Genomic DNA, 23,725 nt, shown 5'->3' with positions numbered 1-23,725 from the left:
TGAATGCACACAGGCTTCTTTTTTCCTTCCAAATGCATGTGCTCTTTTTTTCTCCCGGTTTTATTGAGATATAATTGACGTGTAGCACTGTATAAGTTTAAGGTGTACGACATAATGATTTGACTTACATACCTCGTGAATTGATTACCACAATAAGTTTAGTGAACATCCGTCACCTCCTGCAATTGCAACACTAAAGAAATAGAAGAAATACATACGTTTTTCCTTGTGATGAGAGCTTTAGGATTTATACTCTTAACAACTTTCATATACAACATATAGCAGAGTTAATTATATTTACGTATTGTACATTATATCCCTCGTACAGGCTGCTGTTGCATACAGGAAGTCTTTCCTGGGATCTGGCCACGTTCCCTTATGATACTTAACTGTCCACTCTGCCAGCTCTTGCCCTATAGGGGCTGTGTTGTTACCAAGGCAGCATAGAGTAGTGGTTAAGAGCACAGTCTCTGGAGCCAAGTTGTTGGGTTCAAACGCTGAGTACACCCCACTTACTAGCTTACTGGCAATTTCCCTTCCCTGTGCCTCGGTTACCATTAACAGTGCCAGAATAAAGCATGGAGTTAACAGAAACGTACTGAGGTACGTGGCCGTTAATAGTACCTGCTTCTTAGTACTGTTTTGAGGATTAAATGAGTTAATCCGGGTCAAGTGCGCTTAGACTAGTGCCTGGCACACAGTAGGTGCTACATAAGGGGGTTTTATTATTACTCTTATTGAGTTGGATATGTTTTATCTCCATTGCTAAGCAGTAGTGCTTTTAAAGTTCTTCTAAGTAAGAAGGACCGACTTCCACTCCTCAGTGTAGATATTTGAGCGATAGCAGGTGGGATTAGGGGAGTCTGTTGGACAGGCCGCTGGCAGTGAGGGGGCACAATCACTCCCCAGGCTTCTTCGAAAAGACCTTCTAGATTATAACCGGGGGACTAGGTATTTTTCTTTAAATAAACTTTTTATTTTGGAGTAATTGTAGATGTACTGCAAAGACAGTGCAGAGAGTCCCCTTATACCCCTCATCCAGTCTCTGTCACTGGACATCTTGCATTGTGCTCGTACATTTGTCACAACTCAGGAGCCAACATCAGTACGTTTCTATTACCTGGACTCCACCTTGTCTTCTGATTTCACCAGTTGTTCGTTAACGCCCTTCCTCTGTTCCAGGATCCCCTCCAGGATGCCGTCTTACACTTTAGTCGTCCGTCTCTTCAGCCACCTCTGCTCTGCAAAGACTTTTTAGACTTTCCTTGTCTCTCATGACCCTGACAGTTTTGAAGAGTGCAGGTTGGATATTCTATGGAATGTCCCTTCATTTGGTTTTGTCTCAGACGGGGATTATGGGGTTTTGAGAGGATGACCAGGTAGGATATTTTTTAATACCTGGAAATGAACTTAGTGTGGGAATCTTGCTGCTTGTAGATTGCGGCGTTTGCTGACTGAGAAGACCCTGGTCCCCCTGTCCCAGCCCCTTGTGCCTTTTTCTCTCTCCATCTGATGGGTCCCATAGAGTTGAGTTCTGGTGCCAGTTACCCCACCCACGCGGCCTGACTCAGTCCTGCAGAACTGGTGCCAGCTTGCACACTGAGCTCCCTAGCCCTTCAGGGCATATTCAAATTTATGGGCGGTGGGCCATCAGTGGTGCCTGTGAGCCCAGGTCTTGGCACCCTGAGCCCTCTCCCCACACCCACCTCTGGACCTGTTGCCCATCCAGGACTCAGATGCCTGGGTCTCCCCCAACTTCACAAAGTCCTCTGGGGTCCAGCTGCCCCAGGCCCTTCAACTCCTGAGCTGGGGCTGGAAGCATGGGTGGGGCTGCTGGGGACTCTTTTTCAGTGCGGAGGAGCCAGGCTTGGGGAGTGAGGTGGCAAAATTGCAGGCAGGTTGCATCACCCTGGCTGTTTGACAGGGAGGGGGAGTGGGGGGATTCTCTGGGGGCCCCCCTGCGCACCAGGAAACCGTTCCTGGTTAGTGAAGCCCTGGATTGGAGAGAGGCTCCAGCACAGCAAGGGAAGGGTTTGGGGAGGGGGAGGGAGAGCAACCTGTGCAGAACCCTGAGAATCAGGCTCGATGCCAAGAACTACCAAGAACAGACTCAGATCACAGAGGCTGACCCGCTCAGCTTGCAGGGGGCAAGGTGTCGTGTACAGTCACACTGCTGGTTAGAGCCCGGGCCTCCGCCATACAGCTTCCGAGGCCCTGCTGGTCCCAGGGAGAGCCTGTCCTCTCTCAGATGTGTGGGGTCCCTGACCCCCAGCTCAGGATGTAGCCTGCTGGGAGGCCACCAAACCTGGACCCTCACCTCGGGTCTGCTGCTGCTCACAATTGCCAAATTCCATTGATTGTGACCTGCCCCTCCCCATCCCCTGTCCCAGAGGAGGCCCTCCTCACCTGTCCTATCACAGAACCCCGAACTGGTCTCCCAGTCAAGGTGACGGGCCTGCAGTGATGGAAGAGGCACCGAGTTTTCCATCAGATGGACCCAGGTTTCAATCCCAAGCCCATACCACCTAGTCCTGGCCAAGGGTGCACACGAGGCCCTTACTCTGCCTTGGCCTCAGCTGCCTTCTGAAAAGTGGCCCAGATCGTTTCTCAACCTTTTGGCTAAGATCAAATGAAAAGTGGCTCAGAGCCTTGACTCTGGAGCCAGCCTGCTAGGTTCACATCCCAACACCACTTATTTGACCCTCGGCAAGTGACATCTTCTCTCTGTGATTCAGTTTCCTCATCCATAAAATGGGGATAAGATGACCCACCTCCTAGGATTATTGTGAGGATTAAATAGGTAAATGTATGTAAAATTCCTAGAACAGAGCCTGCCTAATTATGAGCATTGATTATTTCTCTTTAAAGCTTAGGTGCTGAGGGGATTATATGAAATGATGTAGGTAAAGCCCAGCACTTACTAGGAACTCAAGGTCAACCCATGTTTGTTTCTCTTCGTATTCGTACCCCACTTTGTTCTGCTTTCAGAGCCGCCTCGAAGGCAGATGTCTGTGTATGTGACTGTTTCCCTGAGCACTTAGAGGGTAAGTCAGGACCCTCCTCATTCCCAAGAATCATTCCTCACAGCCCCTAGCCCTGTGCTGTAGCCTCACTAGGCATCAGTTCTTTTTCTTTGGCTGTGCTGTGGGGCATGCGGGGATCTCAATTCCCCAACCAGGGATCAAACCCGTGGAGTGGAAGCACGGAGTCCCAACTGCTGGGCCACCAGGGAAGTCCCGCATCAGTTTATTTTTAAATGAGTTGCTCAGGCACAGAGACTGGGGAATTCAGTCCTGTGGCCTCTGAAGGGGCACTAGGGCAGGTGTCTGCGTCATGCAGGCCAGGAGGGCAGAGGTTGGGAGTGGGCGTCTTGGCAAACAAGGGCAGGAAGGCCAAGGCCAGTTCAGCTGGGGAAAGGGCAGTGCAGGGGCCAGGCACACAGAACACAGGTCTGCCACGTGGCCCAGTGGCTCAGAGTCCTCCAGAGTCCCTTCCCTCCCCTTGCTCCCGCTACATCTTCCTCAGCAGAGGCAACCACAGCTCTCAGAGCCTGGCGAGGCCCCATAGTGCTGCACCAGCTCCAGCGCGCTCGATGGTCATCTTCTGTTTTCATTTCCTGTGGCCACTGTAACAAATTGCCGCAGACTTAGTGGCTTAAAACAACATGCACTTATTCCCTTTCAGTTCTGGAGACGAGAAGTCTAAAAGGGGTCCTTCTCGAGGCTCTAGGGGAGAATCCATTCCCTGGCCTTTTCCAGCTTCGAGAGGCTGCCTGCATTCCTTGGCTCGTGGCCCCTTCCTTGAATCACTTCTACCTCTGCTTCCATTATCATGTCCCCTATCTCCTCCTTTGATACTCTTGCCCTCCCTCTTATAAAGACTCTTGTGATTACGGTAGGGCACACCCCAAAAATCCAGTATAGTGTCTCCATCTCAAGATCCTTAATTTAACAACATCTGTAAAGTCCCTTTTGCCTATAGGGTAGCGTTCACAGATTCTGAGCACTAGGATGTGGATGTGTTTGGGAGCGTCATCCATCCTGCCACGCCTCCCCTCTCGGGACCTCCATTTCCTCATCTGGGAGCTAAAGGCTAGCGCCAGCCCTGGCATACCCCTCCCTCATGTGCCCACAGGGAGTGGACAGGGTAAACTGAAGGTAATTGACAGCATGGTGTCCTGGAGCTCAGGACACATCACTTATCACCGTGTGGCCTTCAGCAAGGTGCTGGGCCCCCACGTGCTACATCAGAAGAGCAGGGACAATAGCAGAGGGCAGTGGTGAGGACCAGAGATAACGTGTGAAAAGACCTAGAACGATGCCTGGCTCTGCCAGCGAGCTGTCCCTGCAGGCACGGTGCTGCTCAGGGCCAGCCCATGTGCCCTGCAACAGTGCCGGCCTGGCAGCGCAGAGCTTCGGGTTTCATAGAAGTGAGAAATCCAGACTTTTCCATGAGATCCAAGTTTTAAAAGGTTGGTGAGTCACTCAGAGAAACCTCAACAAACCTCGAGTGTGGATAGGCTGGGGCCGAGGGCCCTCCCTGACCTTTGTGTGCGGTGATTCCTACACCCCTGCTCCCAACCCCACATCTGTCATCCTCTGCCCAGAGCAGAGAACTAAAGGAACTGAGGACTTCTCGGTGCAGGGCCACACATACCCCTGAGCTGTTCCCCCCACCCACCGCCGGACTGACCCAGCTTGAAAGGGTGCCGGTCTCACTTAGACTCTGCCCAGCCTATGCGCGGTTGGGGAGGGCATTGTTTGTGGGGAGCAGGGAAGGGGGTCTCTAGGGAATCATCCGGGAAGGTTGGGTTCCTGCTGAAGGGGGGCTGGTGTCCTTCATCAGCCATCCATGCCCCCAGGACCACCAGTACATGTAGTCAAACCATTTGGGTTTCTTGCTTGTCACAGCTGTGGGGCCACCCACCTTGGGGGCCCATGGGGCATCTCAGGAAGGGGGTGTCAGAGGGGACTTTTAGGGGCTGGGCTGGGTTAGGTGACTGGGGAGGGTTCAGGGAAGAGGGGTTTTGCTCTGGATTGGAGGCCGGCAGGGAGCAGGGGCAAGGCTGTGACCAGCGTCCTTTGTCAGTGGAGCTGACGCTGTGCTTAGTTAAGAAGCAGCCATCAGCTCTGAGCCAGGAGAGTGATGTTTGGTCATTTTTGTGCTTCGGACAGTGTGTTTCTGTCTGTGTTGAGACGTGTCAAGATCCATCACAATCAGGGTGGCCTTGCCTGATGTGTTGTGTTCAGTTGTTTATGCCCAGCAGGAGAGTACAGGGCCACTCTTCCCTTTCTCACAGCAAACCTGCTCCTCGTGCCCAATGGGGGATGGCAGGTGGAGGGCAGCTGCAGCGCAGCCTGTACCCCTGCCTTGAGGCGGGCCTTGGATGCACCATACCCCCAGGTTTGCTTGGGCACAAAGGAAAGTAGCAAGGCCTGAATGAACGCAGTTGGCACCCACTGGGATCGCCAGTCATAGGGGGAGCCAAGGGAGAAAGAGAGAGGGGGTTTGAGGCAGAGGCAGGGGACCATAACAGGAACACCTCACAGGCCTGAGAGGTCCCCCAGGACTTCCCCAGGGGGGGCTTTGAGGGCCAGCAGCCAGCAGGGCCCCAGACCTCAGAGCTGTTAGGTTTGTTCAGTAGCCCTTTGCCCTTCTTCTCCTGCCCGCCCCCACCCAGAGCAGGAACAGATTCCGGCGGGGGCCGGGGGGACGCAGGGCAGGAAAGGGCATCTGAGGCCCCCGCTTCACTCCAAGCCGTCAGGAGTTTAGCCTGCAGTGAGGGAAAGCAGACAGCACCGAGTTGGATTTGAGAGTGAAACCTGAACCACTAAACTAGTCTGGAAGGTGACAGAGGTGATCTGGGATGTCATTAGGGAACAGGAAGGGGGTGCTGGACATGGCACGCAATGGGGGGGGCATAGTGGTGAACAGGGTCACACTGGAGAGGCTCCTGATGCCCCAGCTTAGCTCTGGGGCCAGACAGCCTCGGTCAGTCCTAACCACCTGGGTGACTTTGGGCAAGTTACTGAAGTTCTCTTGGCTGCAGTTTGCTCATCTGTAAAATGGGAACGCTGGTAGTTCCTGCCTCTTTGGGTTGTAGTCAGTACAGGTAAAGCACTACAAACAGGGCACAGCACATAATAAATGTCCAGAAGTGTTAGTGCAGTGTTTGATACCCAGGGATAGGTAGGGGCTGTGATTGGTTCTAATCTCAGAATCAAAGCCACCCTGCCCCCCACCTCTGGTGGTTTTCACCTGGTTCCCAGAGAAACCATCTCCATGGCAACTGCCTCTGCCACAACCTGGACTGTTGCCTCCCTCCCCCACTGACATCACTGCCTCTCCACTGGGACACTGGTGTTGATTGCAAGAGAGGCTGGGGAGGGAGCACAGGTGTGTGTGGTTCTGTCTACACACACACACACACACACACACACACACACTCACACGTGTCCACCTGTGGTGCTCTTAAAGTCCCTTGGCCCTGGTGCTTTAGCCCCTCACTGAGTCTTGTATCTGTGGTGTATCTGTGCCAAGCTGCGTTTCCACTGGAGCCCCTTGTTGGCCTCAGCTGACTGGAGCATTTCAACTACAGTCTCCTCCCCAGCCCATTCTCAATCAGCTGTACTCATCCCCACAAGAAAGTGTGATCCTGTCTTTAGAAATAGCTCTGCCCAGCCCCTGCCTTCTCAGCCCCTCCCTGGCATCCCATGCTTGGTTGGTTTGTTTAATGGCTTTATTGAAATACTGCAAAAAAAAAAAGCATGATTCACATCCATTTATTCAAGTGTACAATTCAGTGTTTTTTATACATTCAGAGTTGTGTACTTATTACCACAATCTAATTTTAGAACATATTTATCACTCCAGAGAGAAACCCCATACCTCTTAGTGGTCATTCTCCATGCTCCCGTCCCTCGGCAGCCACTAACCTGCTTTCTCTCTCTGTAGATTTGCCTATTCTGGACATTTCATATGAATGGAATCATACAATAGGTGGCCCTTTGTGTCCAGTTTTCTAGGTTCATCTGTTTTGTAGCATATGTCAATACTTTATTCCTTTTTAACGCTGCATAACATTTCATTTTATCCATTCATCAATTGATGGACGTTTGGGTTGTTTCTACTTTTTGGCTGTTACGGAGTATGTGTGTACTAGTTTTGTATGGACAGATGTTTTCATTTCTCTTGGGAGATACCTAGGAGTAGAATTGCTGGATCATTGGGTAACTGTGTTTAACCTTTTGAGGAACTGCTGTACTGTTTTCCACAGTGGCTGCACGATCTTACGTTCCCACTAGCGATGAGGGTTCGAGTTTCTCCACATCCCAACCAGCGCTTGATACTGTCCACCTTTTTTGTTACTGTAATCCTAGTGGCACCAGTGAACTGGTATCTCATTGTGGTTTTGATTTGCATTTCCCAACAGCTAACAGTGCTTTTCCCATGCTTATCACCCATTTGTGTATCTTCTTTGGCATCTTGTGGTTTTCACACACTTTCACACATTTAACACTGTTCTTCAAGGCAGCCTTTGCCCATCTGAGCTTTTGCCTGGAATGAGCCATTGCTGTAACCCCTTCCCACCTTGACTAACTCCTCCACATCCTTCAAAACAGGCTTAAACATCCCTTCCTTCTCTAGGACAGTGTCCTTGCCCCTCCCCTGGGCTTCCAGTAGGTTCTAACCAAAGCTCTTTTCACAGTGTCTACCTGTTGTCCAACAATTTATCTCTTTGTTACCCTCAGTAAACTCTGAATTATTTAAGGACAGGAACCTTGTCATATCCTGACTTTGACATTTATGTTGACATTGAGCAAGTTACTTAACTCTAAAAGGGAGATGCTAATGGTACCTACCCTGTGGTAGAAGCAGTGAGAACTAAACCAGTTAGTACATGGAAAGCACGTAGACTAGTACCTGGCACAAAGCAACCTGGATCTGTTTATTGGGTTAACAAGCATTTGCTGAGTGCCCCCAGTGACCAGCAACTGTCACAGATATTGGGGTACAGCAGTGGAGATCACGGACCAAAATCCTGCCCTTCATGGATCCGTTGTTCTAATGGGGAGACAGACAACAGACGAGGTCTGTAAATGGAATATATTGTATTTCAGATGATGCTGGGTCCTAAGGATAGCTGGGGAAGACCTCACTGAGTAGGTGACATTTTAACAAAGACCTGAAGGAGGTAAGGGAGTGAGCTATGGGGCCATCAGAGTGTTCCAGAGAGAGAAAACAGCAAGTGCAAAGACCCTGAGACAGGAGTGCTTTAGGCGTGTGTGCAGAACAGCAGGAAGGCCTGTAGGGCTGGAGTGGAGTGATGGAGGCAAAGGGTGGTTAGAGATGGGGGCATCTTTTGGCTGTTGGGAATAATGCTGCTGTGAATGTTTGTGCACAAGTTTTTGTCTGACTACCTGTTTTCAATTCTGGTAGCTTTTCCTTCATCACATTTATAACACTGGGTTTTTGAGGACGGGTGGCCATGCCATATTGTCTTTGTTTGCCCAGCCCAAGGCCTGTCCTGTCCTAAGTCTCAGTGGATGTTTGTTGACTGAATGAATGAGGTATGTTTGTGAATTACCCAACACGTGCTGGCATACAGTGGCGCTGAATGGTTGGTGCTTTTATCATTATTTTTTTTTAATGCAGTTCATATATCAGGTTGGCAATACTTTCCTAATTTCAGGTGCTGGCAGGTTGTAGGGAAATGGTTGCCTCAGGCACCACCAGTTAGAATAAAAGCACATACAGGCAAGTTGGAGGGCAGTTTGGTTGTCCCTAGCAAAACCAGAATGCAAGTACCTGTGGCCAGCAGTTGTTCTGGGATCTGCCCTGGAAGAGTGTCTGTGCCTGTGCCTGAGAAAGCATGAGTGAGTATGCTTGTTGCAGTATTGTTTATAATAAAGAAAAAATCAGGAGCATTCTAAATGTCCATCAGTAGAGGCACAGATAAATAAAATGTGGTCTAGTCACACTGCGGACTGGTTTACAGCAGCTAGAAGGAGAGGGAAACCTGTTGAAAACGCTACAAATTGTGGAGTGACACATGCAGTATGATCCCCTGTGTAGTAGAGAAAACATATGTATAAAATCATTTCCTCTGGCTATGAACGTACGCATAAGCACGTAGATAACAGATACACAGCGACTTTTAACCGGGCTACCTCATGGGTGTGGGGACCAGGATCAAGGATAGTGATCAGGGGATGCTTAGCTTTGTTGGTGGTGGCCAAAACAATATTTTAAAGAGAAGACTGATGTATTGATTGTGTAATTAAAATTTAAATGTTAAAAATGCAGTTAGGGGGACTTCCTTGGTGGTCCAGTGGAAAAGACTCTGCTGCGCTTTCACTGCAGGGGGCACGGGTTCCATCCCTGGTCAGAGAACTAAGATCCCACATGCAGCACGGCCACACACACACACACACACACACAAAATGCGGTTAGGTAGAGGGGGGAAAAATATCTTTCAGCACAAGAGAAGGAAACAAAACAGTTTTTGGCAAAAAAGGTAAGGGATCCAGTACCTGAGTAATCCTCAGAGCTCGTCCAGTCCTGTTATTTTATATTAAGAGTGGTTCTAGAATCTTCCTTAAAAATCTACTCCTCTGGTTGTTTCCTGACTTTTCCACACACGTCTAACCTGATTCGTTTTCCCCATGGGGAAATTTGCTGTTTGTCCCACCACCTGAGCTCCTTCAGGTGCAGGTTTGGACCTCAGGAGTGAGAAGGAGAATGTAATTGCTCGTTAGCCGTGAGGTGAGTTCTTGGGGTAGAGAGAGTATTTTCCAGTGAAGGAAGGAAGAAGAGGGATGGCTGAGAACCTCTGAGTCCAAGAAATATTTAGGTACCAGCTGGAGGCAACCCCGAGGAGCAAACAGCTGAGGGGTGCAAGGCAGTTCCCCTGTGAGAGCATTTCCTCCTCCATCCAATGAGGACGATAAGCGTACTTAAAATGACTTCTACAGTATAGTCAGTGAAGAAAGAAGAGTGCAGAATAGTGCTCCTGGCACATGCAGCCTTTTGTGTACAACGGGGAGATTGCAAGCTGCATTTACTTAAACACATTGAAAAAAAAAAAATCTCTGGAAAGGGACTTCCCGGTGGCATAGTGGTTAAGAATCCGCCTGCCAGTGCAGGGGACACGGGTTCAAGCCCTGGTCTGGGAAGATCCCACAGGCCGCGGAGCTACTAAGCCCATGTGCCACAGCTACTGAGCCTGCGCTCTAGAGCCTGCGAGCCACAACTACTGAGCCTGTGCGCCTAGAGCCCTTGCTCTGCAACAAGAGAAGCCACAGCAATGAGAAACCCGCGCACCGCAACAGAGAGTAGTCCCAGCTCACCGCAACTAGAGAAAACCCACACGCAGCAATGAAGACCCAACAGAGCGAAAAAATTAATTAATTAATTTATTTATTTATTTTTAAAAAGAAAAAAAGAAAATCTCTGGAAAGAGGCACAAGAAACTTAAAAGCTTGTCTCCAGGTAAGAAAGATAGCTGTGCGGAGCAGGGGAGGATCACAGAGACCGTGGAATTCCCTCTTGTACCTTTGGAACATAGAACCATGTGAACAAACTATCTTTTCACAAAAAGAATTTAATTTTCATTTTAAAAAATGACCAGTATGTCATTGGGTGGGTTGGGAAATGGAACACGTGTGACACTGTCTCTTGGGCAGTTAGTATGCAGGGACATTTAGGGATCAGTTCATGTGACCAGGACAGGCAGTGAGGCTTTCCATATCCTTTTCCCTCCCCACAGCAGACAGACAGACACGCCTCCTGTTTGTCTGTCCAGACAGGTCTCTAATGCTTAACATAGGTTCGTTATATTGATACCTGGGAAGGTGAGAAGCCTGCAGTGTGCCCGTCCACAGGGAGGAACAGGCCCGAGGAAATTAGGACCAGAACCCCAGGCAGCTTAAGGAGGTGAGAGGGCAGTTGAAAACTGCATCTACCTGGTCTCTGTCCCACCCTCCCAGTTGGGGATGCCTTGTGCTGTGGAAGAGAGATGGCCTTTACATGGAGGGGAGCACTGAGGTTTCCCTGCTGCAGACTGGCTTAGAAAAGCCTCTCTGCCCCTCTCTGGGGCTCCGTTTCCTGCACCTGGGGTTGGCTGGGCCCACCAGGCAGGGTAGTTGTGTAAGAGCCAGACAGAGTGGCCCAGGTCACCACCAGCCCCCGCCAGGCGACTGCTGGCGTCTTGCCCCACCCCACCTCCCAGCAACCTGGGCGAGTCTTTCAAAACGTAAATCAGATCCTGGAACTTCAGAACTCTATCGTGGCTTCACACTGCACACTGGTCTGGCCACACTGGCCTCCTCGCTGCTCTGGAGCCTGAGACTCTGCCTTGTCTAAGGTCTGGTTGGCAAGCTGCTCGTCGCTGATCAGTTGATTTCCATTCTTTTTTTTTTTTTGCGGTACGCAGGCCTCTCACTCTTGTGGCCTCTCCCATTGAGGTGCACAGGCTCTGGACGCGCAGGCTCAGCGGACATGGCTCACGGGCCCAGCCGCTCTGCGCATGTGGGCTCTTCCCGGACCGGGGCACGAACCCGTGTCCCCTGCATCGGCAGGCGGACTCTCAACCACTGCACCACCAGGGAAGCCCTGATTTCCATTCTTGAAGGGCAGGCTCTCTGGGCTTATCCGTTCCCTGAGGTTTAGAGGGGTTTTCTTTGACTCAAAGGAGAGTAGGGGATCCGATTCAAGAGAGATTTAAGAAGCAAGAGTCAGGGTCTCACATGTTGGTGAGACAACCTAGAGGAGATGATGGTGGGGGACAGGGAGTTCCTGCACTGACACAGCAAAGGTACCGGCTGGGCCGGGCCGGGCCGGGCCTTTGAGCCTCAGCGGGCATCACATTTCCCCAGGCAGGGCCGTGTTCAGCAGCGCTGGGCTGGGCTGATGACGACCAGGGGCAGCGGTTCCCTCAGTCTCTGATTTCCTGCCTTGTCTCTCCCATGTCTTCTCCCCTCCTCTGGTCTCTGTGAGCCCGTGGCCACACTTCCTCCAAGTCTTAAATAAATAGCTAATTCCAAAGGGAAAACGTAGTTGGTACAGACAGTTCCTGTCCTTCCTGGGTACTGTCTGGGCTCAGCGTTGTTGGCAGCCACCAGGTGGCTGTGCAGAATGCTGGGAGCGGTTGCTCCCGTCACTTCCCAGAACAGCATTAATAAGTTAACATTTCCTGGGTCCCGAGAATACACCAGACATGGTGCTAAGTGCTTGACACGGATTAGACCATTTTATCTTCACAGAGACCGTATGATTCTGGAGCCGTCATCCCCTTTTTTCAGATGAGGAAACTGAGGCCCGGGGGATGAATTTAGAACTAAGATCCCAGGGCTAGGAGTGGAGGAGTGGGCGCTCGGGCTGACAGGCTGCAGCGCCCACTTCTCGTTGCTGGGCTGTGTCCTGCCGGGCGACTGGCAGAAGAGGTTGGGCAAAGTCCTCTGTCCGCAGAGCTCACGGAAGTGCATGGGCTGGACTTCTCGTGACCGCTGCAGGCCTGCGGCCCTCCTCCCGGCCCATCAGTGGACTAGACAGACCTGGGCCCCATTAAGGAGCTGTGGGACATGGAGTCCTTTGGCTGGACTCGTTGCTGCCCCAAATGAAACAGAGTTTCTGTTATGAAGGAAGCGGGTGGATGTGGGGCAGCTGCCTCTGCCCCGGGGGATGAGCCTCGTGGTGGGAGAGTCACTTCTGAGGTGAGAAGGTGAAGGGCCGTGGTGGGGATGGGAGGGAAGTGGGGTCCCGGCTTTGTGTCCGGTGGGTGGACTGGCTGCCAGTCTGCTTCTGTGACCCGGCCCTCGACCGCACTCCCCGTCAGCCTGCTGCTCCAGCCGTAGCTGTGCAGAAGCTGCCCTGGAGGTGTGTCACTCCCTCGGCTGCTCAGCCACATGTCTGCCCAGAGCACCCCACTCCTCCATTAAGACTTAATTCTGACATCTCCCCCTCCGCTGCCCCAGAAGGAGCTCGATTCCTTTCTTGGGACTAGTGTTCGCCGCTGTGTGACCTTGAAGAAGTCACATTAACTCTCTGAGCTTGTTTCCCATCCAGGAAGGGTTTAGTGTGCTGCTTGCTCCCTAGTGCTCCTGGCCAGGTACCGCTTACATAGGTGGCACTCAGTAAATGTAGTTAGTATCGGTTCTCAGGCCATCGGTCAGCCACAGTTATTTATTGGGCGCCTGCTGCATGCCAGGCACTGCTCTGCGTGCTGGGGGTACAGCCATTAACAAAACAGGGAAATCCTGCCCTGTGGGGCTGACACCATCACAACCACAAGCCCTCCTTGGTGCTCCCAGGCCACCCTGTCCCTCCCCTCCGTCATACACGGCCTCTTGTTGCTGGGTGTCACACACATCCACACCCCGATGAGGTCACCCCAGTGGCCGGGGATGTCTGGATTTTCAGGATCACAGCTGTTCTTTCCCCAGTAGCTCCGCAGCTGCTAGGGTCCCGCGATCGCGCCCCGACGCACAGAGGCAGGCCTGCCCTGGCCCCGTCGCCCCTCACTCCTGCCCCCGTCGCCCCTCACTCCTGCCCCTTTCTCAACCCCAACTCCAGGATGTGTTTCCCATCCATTTCTCTGTATTGAGTTCCATCCTGTTCTTTCTTTGTCCCCCACCCCAGTTTCCTATTGCTGTTGTAACAGGTTACCACGAACTTAGCCGTTTAAGACAACACAAATATTTCCTCTTACAGTTCTGGAGGTCAGAAGTCTGAAATGGGTGCACAGGGCTGTGTTCCTTCTGGACACTGGGGGAGACTCTGGGTTTTTCCTTTTCCAGCTCCTAGAGGCCACCTGCTTTCCTTGGCTCATCGCCCCTTCCTCTGTCTTCAGAGCAGCAGTGTAGCAGCTCTCGGAACGTTCTTCCATGGTCACGGTCCCTCTGGCTGTCCTCTTCTGCCTCCTGTTCCAATAAGAACCCTCGTGATTACATTGAAAGCCCATGCAGATAATCCAGGATCATTTCCCCATCTCAGGATCCTTAATCACATCTGTGAAGTCCCTTTTTGCCATGTGAGGTCACGTATTCACAGGTTCTGCGATTACGGTGTGGACATGTCTTAGGGCTGTTATTCTGTCCACCACACACAACCCCTCCCCCATACCCTTCTTAATCTTTCTTTTCCTCTTGGTCCAAGGCTGAGGTCCCCCCATATTAATTCCCAAACACCCCTGTTCCTGGTGTCTAAGAAAAGGGGCTGGGGTAGGGAGAGAGAGAAAGGAGAGCCCAGGGCTCAGTAACAGTGCCGCCTGCCTGCCCTCCAGCCACACCGGCCTCCTGCTGTCCTGGTCCCACCCCAGGGCTTTGTTCTGGCTCCTCCTTCTGGTCTCAGATGCACTTCCCTCTGGCCGCCTCTGTTAATCCCCTCACCCCTGTGCAGCGTCCCCTCTTCCCCTTCCCTTGCCCCACTTGGTCTTTTCTCCGTGACGCTGAGCCTCTTCTAACATGCCATGTAATTGCTCTGTTGTGTCTTGTTTTCCTGTCTGTCTCCCCCGCTGGAATGTAGCTCCACGAGAGCAGAGACTCCTCTGTCTCATCTACAGCCGTATTTTCGGGGCCTTGAATAGCGTCTGTACATAGCAGGTGATCAAAAATACCTGTTGGGGCTTCCCTGGTGGCGCAGTGGTTGAGAGTCCGCCTGCCGATGCAGGGGACGCAGGTTCATGCCCCGGTCCGGGATGATCCCACATGCCGCGGAGCGGCTAGGCCCGTGAGCCATGGCCGCTGAGCCTGCGTGTCCAGAGCCTGTGCTCCGCAACGGGAGAGGCCACAACAGAGAGGCCCGCATACCGCAAAAAAAAAAAACCTGTTGTATGAATGACTGTTGTACTGCAAAGAATTTGTGTGCTCTCTGTGACTCCCCCCTCGGGGGACGGACCATTTTTCCTCTCTGTGTTGTCATCACTGTACACAGGGTAGGGCTGAGTAAATGCTAGAGTGAATAAAGTAGATGAAGTTCGGGTTTGGAGAGGCAGAAGAACTAAAGGTTGGTGGACCTGAGCGAAGGTGGAGGTGATGGCAGAGAACCCTGGTCCTTGAAGCTGGGGGTGAGTTGTGTCTGTAGGTGGGAATCCCAGGCGCCCCGGGGCCATGCAGGTGGCCGGATGTGGTTTGGAAAATGAGGGCAAATGCGGGGCTGGTGGCTCTGTCAGTAACACCCTCAGTGATCTCAAGGCAGCCCCTTTCACTCGGGGCCTGGGTCCTACGTGGACCAACTATCCCGGCCGCGGCTGCCCAGTTCCGAGCAGCTGGCCCGGGCACACCCTCCCCTCTTCCCAGGGAGAGGCACCACTTCAGTTTTTGTGCCTCCCCGCTTGCCCCCAAGCAGCGTCAGCTTCTCTGTTAGGAAAGCTCACCCCTTTGGTAAAAGTGGAAAAGCCCTCAGAGGGCAGAGGGCTTTTTTTCCTTCTCTTTTTTTCACAGCTCACAATAGTGTGTATTTGTTCAGCCATGTTTTATGAGAAACACCCAAAGTTCTGGTCTTCAGTGGCTTTGTTAACCGGGACAGACCCTGCAGAACTATCACTTTGTTTCATTTTGGTGCAGATGTATACATGTCCCAACCTGGGATTCTCTCTTCTCCATCCCCAGGGTCCTGGCTCAGGCCTTGGGCTCTTGGCCTAGACCGTCCCCCAGCCTCCTCCCAGCTGCCCCACCTCCAGCCTCTACTGCTCCAATCCATCCCCCACCATGTTAGTCCCCCCCTCCCCCTGCCTTAAAGTCCCTCTGTGGCTCCCTCAGGATAAGGTCTGGCCATTCACGTGACATCGGTGGCTCTGCCAGCTTCTCCCATCACATCACATGGCACCATACATGAATGTGGTCACAGGTCCCCAAGACCACCCTCAGCTTCTGTGATTTGCTGGAAGGACAGATCACAACTCAGCAAAGCTGTTATAGTTATGGTTTATTACAGCAAAACCAAAACAGGGTAAAATCAGTAAGGGGAGAAGGTATTCGGGGCAGAGTCCAGGAGAGACCAGGTGGAAGCTTCCAGTTGTCTTCTCCCAGGGGAGTCACACAGACAGGGCTTAATCCTCCAGCAGCAATGTGAGCACACACGGGATGTTGCCCACCAGGGAAGCCTTGCTGTCCAGGGTGGTTTTAGCTACAGTCATGCAGGCACCGTGTCACCTTCGTTATTCAGTCTCTAGCCCCCTCACAGGGCAAGCTGATGCCGTGTGGCCCAAGGCCCACCTTAGAGACACTCTGTCAGGCAGGATGCTCCAAGGGCTTGGAGGTTCCCTCTGCAGAGCCGGGCAAGGGCCAGTCCTTTCTTTGGAATGTGCAGGGTTCAGCCCTGCCCCGCACAAGTTATCCCTCCAGCCCATGCCGACAGCGTACTCAGGCCCCAGAGCCACACCTGCTGGTCAGCCTCTCTCTGCCTCCACCCGGACCCTCCTCCCTGTCTCCGGGCTGACCCCTCGTCCTTCAACGCTCAGTTCAGGCATCCGCTCCCACTACCTGTGACCCAGCCTTGCCCCTGCCTGCAGCCCTGGTACTGAAAACCCGACGTTTGCCGCGTCTCTGGCTGCCTTCAGGGTTTAGGTCATCTCCCTGGGCCTCACTCTCCTTGTTCATCAGATGGACCTGCTCTCAGGAATAAGTGAGCCGTAACACACAGGGTGGGCTGGATCAGGACGTGTTCACCACTCCTTAGTAGGTCCCTGGCATCCAAGGTGTTGGAAACAGATGAGGCATTTAATAAATACAGAACCGTTAAACCAGACAAGGCCCCATGGGAGATTGTTTTTCTTGTGGTATAAAAAGCAAAGAACTTTCTATAAATGCTTTTCTGAAAAATTTTAGCTGCAGCTTATAAATAGCAGAAGCTCTCTCGAGTGAGGTCTTGGGAACTGAGACACGTGGGTGTAACAGTTCAGATGCTTCTGGCTGCTGGTAGCAGACCCAGCTCGAGGTGGCTCTGCAGTGAGCCGGGGGGTGTGAGCGTCTCTCGAGCAAGAAGGGAACTGGTGCAGGGCCGGATGCCGGTGGTCCCAGAGGCTAAGGCACTTGCTGTGGCGAGAGTGAAGAGAGGCCTTTGTCAGAAGCCCCCAGAAGAGCTTTGTAAAAAGGCCAAGGTCATGATCCCGCCCCTGGAGAGAGACTGATGTTGGTGGCCTGATCAGCTTACATTTTGAGTGTATGTCCCAGGAGGTGGTGGGTCAGAGGCAGCCAGTTGAGGTCTGCTGGCTCAGACCAGGCAGGCGCACCGGGAGGGCGGGCGGCCCCGGGCCCCTCTCCCCAGAAGCACATGGCTGTGTGGAGGAGACTGAACAAAACCAGGGGTCTGCGGTGGGAGGTGGAGGGGCAGCTACCTATGCAGAGGGAAGAGGAGACAGGACTGGCGGATGCCTTCTCTGGGCCAGGCATGCAGCCCCTGTCATGACCGTGTTTATTCTTCAACGTGTGAGGGGAGTATCCTCATTACAGGTGGGAAAACTGAGGCACAGGGCGGTTCAGGAGACACCTGCGCTGGGCCCCACAGCTAGTGAGTGGCAGGAGCAGAGTTCAAGCCCAGGTCTTTTCTTCGTGCTCGGAGACCAACTTCGTGTCTGGAAACAGGGAGCCGTCTTGCAGCTGCTTTTAAATGGAAGGAAAATAAGCACATGAGGGTGTGGGGTAGAAGCTGGGGTGCAGAATAGCCGCCATGCCCCCAAAGCAGGGCTGCTTGCCCTGTAACCAGGATGGCGGGGGGTGCCCATTTGATGAAGTAGAGATGAAGAGGGCTTTTCAGTGCAGGGGCGGGGCTCTAGGGCCCACCGTGGGTTACTTCCGTCTGAGCCTCTCCTCCCCCATCTGTGCGCTGTGGCCATCATCCCGAGGACCTCGTAGGACAGGTGTGAAGTTGGCTGAGGAGGGGGTACGTATCACAGTGCTGTCGGGGCTGCCCCAGAACCACTCTCATTTTGACGCTGGAATGGGTCATGCAGCCTGAGGCCCGCTGAAGAGTGGCAGCTGACCGTGAGTTCGTGTTAAACTTGAGGTCAGCCACAACCTCCAGGTCTTTTTCCTAAGCACTTCACAGCTGGATTCACACCCACCCCCGGCCTCCCTCCCTTCCTCACCAGCTTCCAGGGGCTCGCCCCAGAGTGACGGTGCAGTGTGTGCCTGTGTGCAGCGACCGAGGTCATTAACACCATACCCACCTCCCTCCCGACTCGGCCATACTTCAGTGTCGTAGGGGCCACTCCCACTTCCCTGATGAGGGAGCTGAGTCTCAGGGAGCCCTGGGGAGTCACGGGGTCCCCCTTCATATCCGTCAGACACTTTCTACTCCCCAACTGTATTCGTGTCTTATATGGCTGTTCGCACAAATTATCACAAACTTATTAGCAGCTTAAAACAATGCATATTTATTCTCTGTATTTACGGACATCAGAGTCCAAAATCATTCTCACTGGGCTGAAATCAAGGAGAGCTGGTTCCTACTGGAGACTCCAGGGGAGATTCCTTTTCCTTGCCTTTTCCAGCTTCTAAAGGCCACCTGCATTCCTTGGCTTATGGCACCTTCCTCTATCTCCAAGTTAAAAATGCGTTACTCCAGTCTCTGCTTCCATCTTCAGATGGTCTCTTCTCTAGTCAAATCTCTTTCTGCCTCAATTTTATAAGGACACTCATGGTGACATTTAGGGCCCACTGTTTAACCCAGGATTATCTCCCCGTTTCAAGATCCTTAATTTAATCACATCTGAAAATTCCTTCTGCCGCATACGGTAGTATATTCCCGGGTTCCAGGGAGTAGAACATGGGTATCTTTATTTTATATATATATATATATATATATATATATATATATATATATAAATTTATTTATTTGTTTTTGGCCGCGTTGGGCCTTTGTTGCTGTGCACAGGCTTTCTCTAGTTGCGGCGAGCGGGGGCTACTCTTCGTTGTGGTGCGCGGGCTTCTCGTTGCGGAGCATGGGCTCTAGGTGCGCGAGCTTCAGAAATGGTGGCACATGGGCTCAGTAGTTGTGGCTTGTGGACTCTAGAGTGCAGGCTCAGTAGTTGTGGCGCACGGGCTTAGTTGCTCTGCAGCATGTGGGATCTTCCCAGACCAGGGCTCGAACCCGTGTTCCCTGCATTGGCAGGCGGATTCTTAACCACTGTGCCACCAGGGAAGTCTGACATGGGTGTCTTTAGAGGACCACATCTTTGGTCCTGACCTGGCATGGTGTTATTTACACATGTCGACTCCCCTGCTTCCTTCAGCCCAGCCTGTGGTGTCCATCCCCTCCCCACACCCAAGTCACCTTTGGGGCAAGACAAGGTGTGATTGAGCACCAGCCTAGGGGAGGTTTGTTTAATTCAGTCACCCTATCTGTCCCACTCGAACTGTGATTCTAGAATCTGGCTACACAAGTTCGCTGATTCTTCAGAGTATATTTACACCCTGTAATATGAAGGTCTCTTTCAAAAACCAAGCTTATCAATTATGTGTCTATTATACAGATGGAATGAACATTTGGAAGCTACTGCAAATTAGCAAGGAGACCATCCACCTGTACTCCCACCAGCCAAAGACAGCCCCCAGTCACATGTCGGTGTATTTCTTTCCAACCCTCTTTGTTCAGAGTAGTTCTGTTTTTCCACAGCTAAGATCACACTGCAGTAGTAAATTTGCATTCTGCTTCCCTTTGTTGTCATTTCCTGCGTTTCTTTAATATAGTTAGAGGCCGTGTCAGTGGGTATAATGCAGATCTTCCCGTATATCTGATACCTAATTGATCCCCTAATTCGGTGCAGGGAAACGCCCTGTCATCTGGTGCCCGCGCTGGGTGAGGAGCTTCGTGGATCAGGCCCATGGCCTGGGGTCAGCTCCTGATAGGTCACCGCAGCCCTCTGAGCCCAGTTTCCTCATCTTGGACGTGGGGACATAACCCCTCCCGCCAGACAGTAGTGAGAGATCGTGTCCCTGAGCAGCCCGCCCGATGGTTGGTGCTCAGCGTGTGATCACTCAGGCCCACTGACCTTTTCCTCTCCAAGTCACCTTTGACTTTCCAGCTAACAGATGGCTCTGCTCAGAGCTTTTTCAGTTAGAAATTACGGAACTCAGTCAGCTTAAACTGAACAGGGCGTGCTGGCTCATGGCACTTCTGAGGAAGACAGAGTGGGGCTGCTGAGCAGGACTGGATTTTCTGGGTCTCGCGCTCTCTCCCCTCCCCCCCTCCTGTGCTCTCTCTGGTGGCAGCTCATCACCTCCCGGTGCTCATCCTCTGTGCCCTGCACCTGCAGGTGGAGGAGGCCCCTCTGTAGCACCTGGAGAGAAACCCGGGGGAGATCTCTTGGCCGACTCGTGTCTCCGTGTCCCCTTGAACCAGTCTCTGCGGCGGGGGACGCCAAGCGCACTGATTGAGCACTCGGGTCTCATGCCCACCCCTGAGTTAGAAGGAGGGCGAGGGACTGCGCCAGCATGCCCTGCATCCTCCTAAATGGTGTGGGGTGTGCGTAGGGGGGCCTTTGGCACCCAAGGCCCTGACGTACGGCTCAGCTTCCCGGGGCCCGTCTCTCTGTGAGGTCCAGAGGGCATGTGGGGGGTGGCACTGTGCGTAATCAGCCTACCCCCGCCCACCTGCAGTCAGCAGGGAGGCCTGCGGAGCAGGTCCCAAAGGCGCTTGTGGGCCTCTAGCCCCGCTCGCCAGAAGCGCCTCGAATCCGACCTCCTCCTCAGGGGCTGAGGTCGGTTCAGGCGCCCGCTCTTCGGCCTTCCCCTCCTTGGCAGCAGGGCTCCCGCTGGTGCTGGCTGTGGCCGTGAGCGGCCCAAGCACCTCCAGCTCCTAGTGCCTGACCCCCGGGACGGGCTGTGCATCCCGATCCTTCTTTACTAGTTTAGCAGGGCCTGGTTAGGCTACACATTGAGAAGAGGATGGGTGGCTGCTTGATCAGAATTATCGAGTCCTGCCACCCTGCAGACGGATCCATCATACCGCTGAGGTTGCCTTTCCAAAACTGTCATCTGATCATGTCACTTCCTCTGCTTTGAAAAATCTTTCCAAGGTTGCAGACACCGGTGGATTTGCTTTGGGAGCCGGAGTAGCTGCTGCCACCAGAGTCTGGAGCCATGAGCGGGTTTAATTTTGGAGGCACTGGGGCCCCCACAGGCGGGTTCACCTTTGGCGCTGCAAAGACAGCAACAACCACGCCTGCTACGGGGTTTTCTTTCTCCACGTCTGGCACCGGCGGGTTTAATTTTGGGACTCCCTCCCAGCCAGCCGCAAGCACCCCTTCCACCAGCCTGTTCTCACTCACCACCCAGGCTCCGGCGACACAGACCCCAGGATTCAGTTTTGGAACCACAACTCCTACAGCAGGAGCAACCGGATTTTCCTTAGGGATCAACAGCCCAAAGCTAAACTTGAGTGGCACAGCTGCCACCCCAGCCACGACGCAGCCCAGCGGCTTTGGGCTCGGCGGCAGCACCCTCACCAATGCCATCTCGAGCGCCGTCACGTCAGCCCAGGGCACGGCGCCCACCGGCTTTGTGTTTGGCCCTACCACCACGTCTGCTGCTCCGTCCACCACACCTGGGGGCTTCTCGTTCACGGGTGGAGGCACGTCCCAGACCGGGACCTCCGGCTTCAACATTGGCTCCATGGGGAGTTCGGCCCAGCCCACGGCCCTCACCGGGTTGCCCTTCACGCCGGCCACGCCAGTGGCCACTGGAGCAGGGGCCACACAGCCGGCTGCTTCCGCACCCACCGCCACTACCGCCAGTGCTGGGCCGTCGCTCTTTGCCTCGCTGGCAAACGCTCCAGTCTCGTCTGCTGCCACCGGGCTCTCCCTTTGTGCCCCAGCCACCACGGCAGGGACGCCCGGAGTGGGGACGTTGGGCTTCAGCCTGAAGGCCCCTGGAGCAGCTTCCACCACCTCCACGGCGACGACCACCACCTCCACCGCTGCCACCACCGGCTTCTCCTTGAATATAAAACCACTGGCTCCAGCTGGGATCCCCAGCAACACAGCGGCCTCCGGGACCGCCCCAGCCGGCCCCAGTGCAGCCACCGGGGTGTCCGCCAGCCCTGTGATGACCTACGCCCAGCTGGAGAGTCTGATCAACAAGTGGAGCCTGGAGCTGGAGGACCAGGAACGGCACTTCTTACAGCAGGCCACGCAGGTCAACGCCTGGGACCGCACGCTGATCGAGAACGGGGAGAAGATCACCACCCTCCACCGCGAGGTCGAGAAGGTGAAGCTGGACCAGAAGAGGCTGGACCAGGAGCTTGACTTCATCCTGTCTCAGCAGAAGGAGCTGGAGGACCTGCTGAGCCCGCTGGAGGAGTCGGTCAAGGAGCAGAGCGGGACGGTGTACCTGCAGCACGCCGACGAGGAGCGAGAGAAGACCTACAAGCTGGCCGAGAACATCGACGCACAGCTGAAGCGCATGGCCCAGGACCTCAAGGACATCATCGAGCATCTGAACACGTCAGGGGGCCCCGCCGACACCAGCGACCCGCTGCAGCAGATCTGCAAGATCCTCAATGCGCATATGGACTCGCTGCAGTGGATCGACCAGAACTCGGCCCTGCTGCAGAGGAAGGTGGAGGAGGCGACCAAGGTGTGTGAGGGCCGCCGCAAGGAGCAGGAGCGCAGCTTCCGCATCACCTTCGACTGAGCCACTGCCCGGAGGGTGCACAGCGGGGCTGGGGACATGCAGTTACTGTCCCGTTTGGGGTTGCAGTGAAATACATGTTTGTTTCTTTCTTTCTTTCAAACAGTCGTGCTGTTGAGAGAACTGTTCTGTGGTTAGACTTTCCACCTTAGCGAATAGAAAGGATTCTCAGAGCTCCGGTCCAGGCAGCAGCCTCGCAGGTGTGGTGTTTGTGTGTCCTAGACTCTCTCCATCTACTACAACCACCCACCTCCAAGAGCTGGAGAAGCACTGAGCTGCCTGAGAACCACTTGTCTCCCAGCCGGGGTGCCACGTGGCCACCCTGTCCAACACACAGTCATAGGTGCAGGGAGAAAAGACTACGGTTGAAGAATCTCCATCCTCAAGGAGCCAGCAGCCTGGTATAAGTGTAACCAGTATAGAGAAGTGACTTGTGAATGGAACAGACGGTGGGACATAGAATTTCAAAGAAGGAGAGATAGGTCAGATGAGGGACTTGAATGAGGTGTTGAGAAAAGAGGTCTCACCTTGCCTGGCTGACACACCTCCTCGTCCTAGTCTCCTTATCTCAGGCTTCTCCTCCGGGAAGCCCTCTCAGCCACCCTGAAGCTGGGTCAGGTGGCCGCCCTGCATCCTGCGGGCCCCACACCGCACTGAGCTTGCAAGCTCACATCTTCGGTTACACTCGTCACACTGTATTGTGCCGACTGTTTACTTCTGTGCCTCGCCATTAGGTTGTGAGCCCCTGGGGGCAGGGACTGTTTCTTGTTCCCCTTGTGTCACACTTGTCAAACAGGTGAACAGTAGAGATGAAACCAGCATAAAACATTAGTCCACAGGATGCCTGTTAAGTGGCCAGGGTGCCAGAGGTGGCCACAGACTTGATTCTGAACCTCCCAAAGCCAAAGCAAACCTAGTCAGTTGCAGTGAGATAGACCCACGGTGTGCAGAAGGCAGAAGCCAGCCAGCTGTATCCCAGGTGTCTTTTGTATTTGTCTCTACGCTCTGCTGCACTGAAATACCTACGGCTGTCTGTTGCGTTTCTAAATAAAATAAAGTTTATAGTGGAATAAAAAAGCTGCTGTTAATGTGGATAA

At 53.3% G+C, this 23,725-nt stretch overlaps 1 protein-coding gene across 2 annotated transcripts in view; it reads left to right on the top strand.

Annotated features, from left to right (window-relative positions):
- NUP62 (nucleoporin 62) overlaps window positions 1–23,725 on the top strand; it is a 25,284-nt gene extending 1,559 nt beyond the window's left edge. Inside the window, exons 1-2 of one of the 2 annotated variants that reach the window (XM_029213500.1) lie at window positions 12,428–12,713; window positions 21,017–23,725. In XM_029213500.1, the coding sequence (XP_029069333.1) occupies window positions 21,081–22,631 (1,551 nt within the window). In that variant the 5' untranslated portion in view covers window positions 12,428–12,713; window positions 21,017–21,080 and the 3' untranslated portion in view covers window positions 22,632–23,725. Of the gene's footprint in view, window positions 1–12,427; window positions 12,714–21,016 lie in introns of those variants that run through there. The other variant, XM_029213499.1, reaches the window with a different exon arrangement.

Source organism: Monodon monoceros, unplaced genomic scaffold, assembly GCF_005190385.1.
Source record: "Monodon monoceros isolate NGI ecotype Baffin Bay Population unplaced genomic scaffold, NGI_Narwhal_1 Super_Scaffold_10, whole genome shotgun sequence".
Lineage (NCBI taxonomy): Eukaryota > Metazoa > Chordata > Mammalia > Artiodactyla > Monodontidae > Monodon > Monodon monoceros.
The sequence above is the reverse complement of the archived record's forward strand: the minus strand, read 5'-3'. Positions and strand labels throughout refer to the sequence as shown.